Source organism: Cricetulus griseus, chromosome 5 (genome assembly GCF_003668045.3).
Source record: "Cricetulus griseus strain 17A/GY chromosome 5, alternate assembly CriGri-PICRH-1.0, whole genome shotgun sequence".
In the NCBI taxonomy this organism is placed as follows: Eukaryota; Metazoa; Chordata; class Mammalia; order Rodentia; family Cricetidae; genus Cricetulus; species Cricetulus griseus.
Window position 1 is genome coordinate 5,249,316 of NC_048598.1, and position 8,769 is coordinate 5,258,084.

Below are 8,769 nucleotides of genomic sequence, written 5' to 3' on the forward strand. Positions count from 1 at the left end.
CTAAGCAACTCAGCTGTGTGCCTAGTGTACAACTCTTCTACGGAATCCACAGTCATCGCATCTGCAAAGGTTGAAGACTCCGGGCAAGGCAGGACATTAGCAACCCTATCATTAGGGCTGGGGGTGGATAAAGCCCCCGCCCAGCAAGTCTGAGACCCGCCATGTGGGCATGGCAGCCTGTCTAATCCCAGCCCGCCACAGGAAGACAAGGATTCCTGGAGCAAGATGATTTAGCTAGATTGGCATACTGTTGAGTTCTGGGTTCAGCTGAATATCCCTGCTTCAATACATAAACTGACGAGAGGTTGAGGAAACATTCCCACATAAACGTGGGTCTCTCAAAAAAACACACACACACATACACACTGACGTGAAAAGAAAGAAAAATATTATCAACTTTGGATGGTGTCTTAGAGGTGTGATTTGTTTCCACACATGAATAAATGAAATATGTACAGGAACACAGATATCTGTTTAATCTTTTAAACTGGGAGTTAAAAAGATGGCTTAGTGATTTAGAACAGTGGCTGCTCTTGCAGAGGACCTGGGTTCAATTCCCAGCACCCACATGGTGGCTCACAGCCATCAGTAACTCCAGTTTCAGGGGATCTGTCGCCCCTTTTCTGATCTTTGTGGGCACCTGGCATGCATGTGGTGTACATACAAACATGCAGGCAAAACACTGAGACACATAAAATAAAATAAATAAATCTTTAAAGAAAATTTAAAGTTTTAATCATATGCAGTCATTGTCAAGATGCATTCTTCCTAGGACCATTGCTGCCCATGAGAGGATGGGTACCAAATTCTAAAGCAAGATGCACTCCTAACCCTCAGGTCTGCATCTCAAAAAGGCATTCATTCACTGGAGTGTATAATACTTTTTTTTTAATTAATTTAACTTCCTTGTCGGCAAACTGGCGCTAACAGCATTGCTCCAGCCAAAGCCTCCACAGGGAGATGTATCCCTTCTGAAAGTCTGGGCCTCAAAAAGGTGGCAATGAAGTAAAATGAGTTTACACGGGGTACGCTTGCCCGAGCAGGGGTCAAGGTGTTACATGGGGCTACAAAGAAAAACATTCCTACTGCTAGAGAGGTGGGATTGTGAGTTTGAAGCCAGCCTGAGCTACAACCTGGTATATACTTACCCCACACACATGGTCCCCAAAGAGGAGAGGAGTCAAGGAGGGACTCAGTGGCCTTGGGGAACGGCAGCAGGGAGGTGTGCTTAGCTGAGAATGAGAGGCTGAGCAGACAGACAGGGAAAAGGCACTCTGGGTGGGGACAGGATAAAAGGAAGTAAGCGCAGTGCACAGGACAGAGTGCGCCAGTGTGGAGAGAGGGAGAGCACAGGCAGCCCTGGGAAAGAAGCTTGGCCACAAGAGCAATGGCATGCAAGCGGCTTTAGTGATTTAAATAAAAACTTCTTTTTTCTTTTTCTTTTTTTTTTTTTTGAGACAGAGTTTCTCTGTAGGTTTTGGAGGCTGTCCTCGAACTCACTCTGTAGACCAGGCTGTCCTTGAACTCACAGAGATCCTTCTGCCTCTGCCTTCCGAGTGCTGGGATTAAAGACGTGCGCCATCATTACCAGCTAAATAAAAAATGTAATTATGTTCTTAAAGACCCCCCCCTTTTTTTAACAGTACTGAAAGAGTAGTTAGAGACCTGTGAAAGTAGTTAGAGTACTTAGAGACCTGTGAAAGTAGTTAGAGTACTTAGAGACCTGTGAAAGTAGCCCTCAACAGTCAACACTCCATGGGCATCAGCGATGAAGCCAAGCTGGGAATATGCTAAAGAGCCCAGCTCAAAAGACAATAAAAAACGACTGGAGGTTTGAGAAACGGTTAATTTCAGTGCTAAGGATGGCATGTTGGGAGACAAACAAGCACAAATTATATATATAATATTTTTAAATATATTATGCATACATATATGTATAAATGCGTACATGCACACAACACACACACAGTGAACAAGTGAGAGACTACCACAGCAAGCCTGAGGGCCAGGGGAGACTAGACAAAGACAAGACATCTCGGCTCAGTCTCTCTCAGAATGCTTTGCTCGGGAAACAGGGGAGGCAAAAGCAATACACAGGAGCTCCTGGAAGGGGAAGTTGTCAAGCTTGCCCCAAAGCTGAGTGGAGAAGCCCCCGGCTGACTAGTACACTCTAGGGTTTCAAACTTACTGCCTCAGCTAATGCAGGAAAGGGGTATGAGAAAGACAAAAACAAAAAAACCAGAAAGGAACTTCCAAAGTGAAAATTCAGTATATGTAAGCTAAAATACACTGTGTATAAGTAAAACACCTTCACAGGGACCATAGCTGAGGAACGCCCACTAATTCTCATCAATGAATAACATTTCTCTGTGAGATAAAATCCTATAAGCCAGTGCTTCCCAGCCTTACCAATGCTGCGACCCTTTAACACAGTTCTGTATGTTGTGGTGAACCCCAACCAACCATAAGTTATTTTCATTGCCACTTCATAACTGTAATTTTGCTACTCTTATGAATAGTAGTCATGTAAATGCCTGAGTTTCCTGTGAAAAGGATGTTTGACCCCAAAGGGGCCACAACCCACAGGTTGAGTGGGGCAAGACAAAATAGATCTAGGAGTATAGATCTAGGAGTGGTCCCTCAAAAGGCTTGGTAAGTTAGGAATACAGCTGCACACTAAAATCTCAAACACTACAAATGTGAAGATGTTATTTTAAAAGATTTATTTTACTTATATTCACATCTGTGTACATGCTCATCTGTATGGGGGTGCCACAGAAGCCAAAAAGAGGGGGCCTCACCCCTGGAAGCCGGCATGATTGCTAAGAACCAAACCCAGGTCCTCTGCAAGAGCACCAAGTGTTCTTAACCACCCAGCCATCTCTCCAGCTCCCCAAAATGGTAATTTACTAACTCCAAGAGGCTACACCACCACCACACTACCCCTTTCTGTTTTTCCTCACCAGAATCCTTTCTCCCTATAGGCAGACAGTAAGCATTCGTGGGGTGGTCACCTACACTACAGTATCTCTAACTACAAAGGTCCCTTGGGCAAGTCAGGCTGAGGGACTAGGCTCAGGATGCAATCTTGGCCTGGGTCTAATTTAACTGCCTGAGGATTAAGCTAAACTATCACATATCAAACTTCACATGTAAGGCTGGTGTACCAATGACTACAGCAAACAAAAGCATGGCAGAAAGGGAAGGAACACAGACCCACAAAGGAAAAGAGGAAAGAGCCAAGCATGGTGGCCAACACCTCTAATAGCAGCCAGCATTCTGGAGGCAGAGGCAGACAGATTTCTTTGAGCTCCAGGGCTTCATAGAGAGGGTCTACTTCAGAAAAAAAGGGAGGGAGGGAAGGAGGCAGGGAGGGAGGAGGGAGGGAGGGAGGAGGAGGGGAGGGAGGGAGGGAGGGAGGGAGGGAGGGAGGGACTGCAAAATCAATACCCCATTTAGAACCCAACTCAGATTCAGCCATCCTTACCATGCAGGCACAAGCTTCACGAAACTGTAAATAACTCATTTTCATAACCAGTGTGCATGCAACATATGTTAAAGGCACAGAAGAATAAATTTCCTTTCTCCTCCCAACTGCAAAAATCTTACATTTTTCTAGGCTTTGTTCTCCTGACCCTTCCCGGCCTGCATGCAATTCTGTAGATGGGAAATTTACCCAAATCTTTGTGGTCACAACCCATACTGCTCTAAGGACACACCAGTCCCCCTGACGATGCCCGAGTCCCTTTCTTCACTGGCTCCCTCCCAGGAAGTTGATAGGGAGATCAATGAGTTCATGTTTGCCAAATACTTCAGGGTTCTCGGATGAAAGGCAACATCAAAATTCAAGCCACCTGTGGCCGGCCTTGTACTATCGTAAGCTGACTCTGTACTGGGACTTCAAAGAAGGAATGAAGGGTGCCGAGGAACGCCTTTGTGCGCAGCTAGTTTCTGCACCCTTGCTAAACACAGGCAGTGATCCCAACATCCTTTAATTAACCCGATCTCAGCATTCGAAATGCAAAGAGCCTGCACAACACACTAGGCCCTTGTCACAGAGGAGAACAGTCTTTGCCCCGCCTTCTTCCTGGGGTACTTCCTACTGCCTGGGGTACTGAGGACCCCCTTCAGTGTGAAGGGGCACAGGCAGCTGCCAGCCTGCATGCTTGCTGTGAGCCAATCGTCTAAAGCAAAGTCAAGGACAACGCTCTATGTGTATGTTGGCACACATGTGAATTCAGGCCCCCGCTGAGTAACAAAGAACACATTCATGGCCACATACGAGGCCGCCAACACACAAACACCACCCTGCCTTGGTCTTTCAGGCCGTTCATCATATAGCATCACACCGAAATCTCAAAGATGCCCTGGCAAGCTATGTCTTGCTGGCTCCCTCTTGCAGATGAAGAAACTGACAGTCAGAAAGGCCATGAGGCCGGCCCAACATCACACTCCTAAAAAGTAGCAGTGCTGAGCTGGCCAGACGGTTCAGTGGGTAAGGAAGTTTGCCACCAACCCTGAAAATCTAAGTTTGATCTCTGGGACCCAAATAGTGGGAAAAGACCCAACCCTGACTTCCACAAGCATGCTCACACACACACACACACACACACACACACACACACACACTAAATAAATGTAAAGGAAACTAAATGACAGAGTTGGAATTCAAGTCTAGCTGTATTTCAGACACACACACACACACACACACACACTCACACTCACACACACACACACCACAAAGTTGCAGCTAGTAGTCCTGCCCACTCCTGGGACCATTCAATCAGCCCTTCTGAGTAGGAGGGGGGCAAATTAAATGCATTTACTCAGTCTGGGAGATCAGAAAGCTCATCTCTGACACACTTCCTCCCTACTGAAGCGTTGGTGTCTGTTTCCACCACCCCCCTTCCTTAATTGGCTAATTAAGTATTTCATCTTATCTCTTCTCCTGCCTTACCTCCAACCAAGTGCCTAGCAGTGTTCCAAAGCTCGGGGTGGATTTGAAAACCACACACAGCACTTGGTAACCAAGCAATGAACAGCTCAAATGCAAGAATGTGACCAAATTCTTCCTCCAAAGGGGAGGAGACTCTGGAACCCAGGTGAGCTCAATTTGCTAGGAAGGGGTTGATATTTGCATCCCCAGTGGGAGCTTAATCCAGTAAGAAAGCGGTGCTAGGGAAATCCTCACAGTTCTAGACTTCTGCTGGTTCGTGGGGCGAGGAAGAATTCTCCTGGAAACTGAATTCTTTGAGGTGTTCCAATACTAAAACAGTCTCCCTGACTGGTGCTTCTCTCCCAATTGACCATGCAACACAAGACACACAAACTTGACTGACTGTGGTACTGCGAGTATGTGCACACCAACAGGAGGAACCTGGGCAGAGCCCCAGGACAGGCAGGAAAGGAAGGGCCTCTTGGCACACACTTCCCTCAGGCCTGTCCCCGCCACACGCCTTCCAGACTTTCCATCGTGGAACTACTTGCTCTTGATCAGAGACGGGCTGAGACAAAGCATTGAATAAGCACCCCCCAAGTTTGCAGGGAGCCACTGGTATGTGCCGCCTGATGTCTCTGAAGGCTGGGGATCTGGCATCTCCACCAGGAGCAGCCGCTAGGAGCTGGGAGAGCAGCACCTCAGCCCAGGAAAAGGTCCCTCAGAGAGGTGTAGTGGACAGTCACATCTCTCAGGATGTGCTGGGCCCTGCTTACAAGGATGGTAGATTTCAGTTTCCACAGGTTCAGAGAAAGGAAAGGAAACCCCACGAGGATGGGGGAGGTATCAATGACTTTTAAAGCAGCGACCCTGAGACACAGAGCCACAGCCTTGAGCTGATTCTGCACTGACTGCCACACATTCAGACTGGGTAAAAGGACATCATGGTACCCAGGTCCAGCTCAAGGAAGCTGTTAGGGAGCTTGGGCGGGGGCAGGCACTTGCTTGGCGAGCATAGAATCCTGCCTGGGTTCTGTCCCCAGCACCAAAGGGGACACAAAGCGAGCTGTCACTTCTAAGACCCAAGCTGTTCTGCCCAAACCAAAAGCTCTCTCAGGACAAGGTTCTGTGGTGGTGTGGGATGGCCCCCACTGGGATAGACAGTGCGGTCCAGTGGATCAATTAATAACACCTGTCACCCCCACAGAACCATCTAGGAGAGACATCAGGAGAGGGAACATGTCCAAAGGGGAAGCTTGGATCCCTGGAAGCTACTCATGGTCACGGGAAGTGGGTAGCAAACTTCCGGTTTCGTTTCTGCTGGGGTGGGGGCTAAAGATGCCAACAGCAGGGCACCAACCTGCCCATGCGTGCCCCTCCAGCCACCAGGACCTTCTGCAGCCCCCTCCGCGCCCCTCACTTTGCCCAAGCTGCTCCCTCTGGAATGCAGTCCCCCAGCCACTCCAGGGTTGAGCTTCACTCCCTTGACGACGCAGGTGACCCTTTCCTCGGGGCCTGGCCTTACCCAACTCTGGCAGCACAGTGCCCATCCGCCCGCGGGCCGCCTGCAGGGCGCTGCGGACTCTCGCGTGGAGATCTCCTGGCAGAGTGGAAGCCTCGGCAGGGGGTTTGTTGAATGAATGAGGGAGGGAGGGAGGGAGGGAGGGAGGGGGGAGGGAGGGAGAAAGGAGGGAGACAACATATTTCGGAAATTCTGACCATACATTTCACCCTAGCAGTTCACTAACGTCAAAACCGCTCGATCTCCTCCAACTGTGGACGGGGGTGGGGGACAAGCCCTGAAGGAACCAGGGCCGAGGGAGGCAGTGACAGCGCACCCCGTCGATCCCTCCAGGAGAGGCAGGAGACCCCAGCTCGCAACGGTTCCAAACTAGACGTGAGGTCACGTGGGAAAGGAGCTGCTCGCTCTCAGGAGCCGCAAAGTTCGAGGCTGCCGAGACCTGGTCTGAGGTGATGGAGGCCGCAAGTTTTCCCTGCGCGTCTGTCTGTCCGACCCAGGCGGGCGCCAAGAGCTTCGAGCGTTGGGTCACAGGGCTGGGGCGGGGAACGGGCACGAGGACCCCTTCCCAAACCCAGTCCCCACCGGAGGCGCGCTGGCAAGGTTCCGGCGCTGCGCTGCGTTCCCCGGCTCCAGCGCACGCACGACATCAAGGTCGGGGACGGCCGGCCTGGGGACCTCCCGCTGCCCGCTGCCCGCTGCCCGCTGCCCTTCCCGGGACTCCCGGACTCCCGGACTCTCTCCCTCCCTCCCTCTCCGCGCGCAGAAAAGAACCGCGAGCTACAGGCGAAGCCTTGGCCGGACCTCAGAGTCGCAGACCGCGCGCCCCTTCCAGCCCACTCCGGGGCGAGCGAGCCAGCGAGCGAGCGAGCACCGCCCGCCAAGAGAGAAGCCCGGCCGCTGGCCACCCGGCCCCCGCCGCGCACCCCGGCGTCCCCGGCGTCGACCCAAGTAGGCGCTGCCCCAGCCTCTGCTCGCGCCCGGCCGGCTTACCTGCTTACATGGCCCGGGAGTGCCCCGGGTGCGGCGCGGTGACCATCGGGGAGCCTGGGTCCCCACCACTGGCTTCCAGGAGCTGGCAGAGGGAGGGCACGGGGAGGGTTCCGCCGCGCCGGGAGCTCCGGGGAGGAGAAAGGGCCAGGAACCTGAGCGCCGCCGTCCCGCGCGAGGGGGCCGGGGCGGTCAGCGAGGTGGGGCGCCGCAAGGGACCGCCAGCGGCCAAGTGGCGCCAGATGCTGCTCCTCGAGGACCTGCCCTGGGGAACCAGACCGGACGGCTAAGCCGCAGAGCGCAGCGAGCCGGCCCGGACCCGCGGCCGCGGCGCTGGGCAGCGGCGAGAAGTTGTGCAGAACTTGAGCCGCCGGGAGAGCCCGAGTGCCAGGAAGCGCTAGCGGCCGGGAGGGCGGAGGAAGGGGCCGGGTGGGGGGACGAGCAGGCGCCGCTGGCCGCGCTCCCCCGCCCCGGGCTGGGCTCGGCGGCTCTGGGGGCCGGGAGGCGGGGAGTGCGCGAGGGGCGCTCTCTGGGCGGGCGAGGAATGCGGCGGGCTGGGGAGGGCGCGCGCCAGCCTCGGGGACGCGCGCCCAGCGCTGCCAAGTGGAGCCCGGGCTCCCCCGCTGCGGGCGCACGGTCCCCGGGGACGTCACAGCGCTGGAATCCGAGGAATGCCGGGCTGCGGGAGCTCCTTCGGCCGGCCGGGCAGAAGTCGTGCACTTTTAATGGGCTAGCTTTGGAGCGTGTCTTCCTTCCAAAGTGGGGGGCTGTGGAAGGAAGGAAAGCGCCTGGAGTAGGACACACCGCAAGTGGAGAGGGGGAGGCGACCCAAGTCAACCCAGCTGTGCGACGCTCCGGGGGCGGATGGGAAAGCGGAAAGGAGAGGACCGTCCCTCCTAGATTTCCGTAGGCAGCTAGGGGGTGGGACGCTGGAGCCAGAACAGGCCATTTATTTGGGGGAGGTCTTGCCGCCACCCTCCCCCCCCCAGGGGACACCGAACAGGACAAAGTAGGGTGGCCTCCTAGAGCAGGCAATCTAGGAGCCCCGCGCAGAATCTCAGGAGTGAGCTACACTTAGGTCCGGTCCTCCCACCCCGCCCCCATGGCCAACCAGCCTTTGTGTGCTGGGAGTTGGAATATGTGGTTTTCCCGGTTTGTTCCATGCCACGGAGGGGCCCCACCCCGCCTGGGCACTGGGAGGGAGCTGCCCTAGCACTTTCGGGGGTGGGGTTACTGAGGCGCAGCCGGTATAATGGAAAAAGCACTCAGCCGGGCAAGGGAACCTGTCTTAGGCCCCACTGAGTTGCTGACCCCGTGGTTAACT

General features: G+C 53.7%; 2 protein-coding genes across 3 annotated transcripts in view; one reads left to right on the forward strand and one right to left on the reverse strand.

The window, feature by feature from the left end:
- Ptpn14 (protein tyrosine phosphatase non-receptor type 14) overlaps positions 1-7,583 on the reverse strand; it is a 131,155-nt gene extending 123,572 nt beyond the window's left edge. The window contains exon 1 of one of the 2 annotated variants that reach the window (XM_027418713.2): positions 7,449-7,583. The gene's annotated coding sequence lies outside the window, so the exon portion shown is untranslated. Of the gene's footprint in view, positions 1-6,461; positions 6,566-7,448 lie in introns of those variants that run through there. The other variant, XM_035445561.1, reaches the window with a different exon arrangement.
- On the forward strand, positions 6,261-7,755 carry LOC118238882 (translation initiation factor IF-2-like). Its single transcript, XM_035445563.1, has 2 exons — positions 6,261-6,563; positions 6,676-7,755. The coding sequence occupies exon 2, from the start codon at positions 6,911-6,913 to the stop codon at positions 7,733-7,735; it is 825 nt and encodes a 274-aa protein (XP_035301454.1). The 5' UTR covers positions 6,261-6,563; positions 6,676-6,910; the 3' UTR covers positions 7,736-7,755.
- The last annotated feature ends 1,014 nt before the right edge of the window (positions 7,756-8,769 follow it).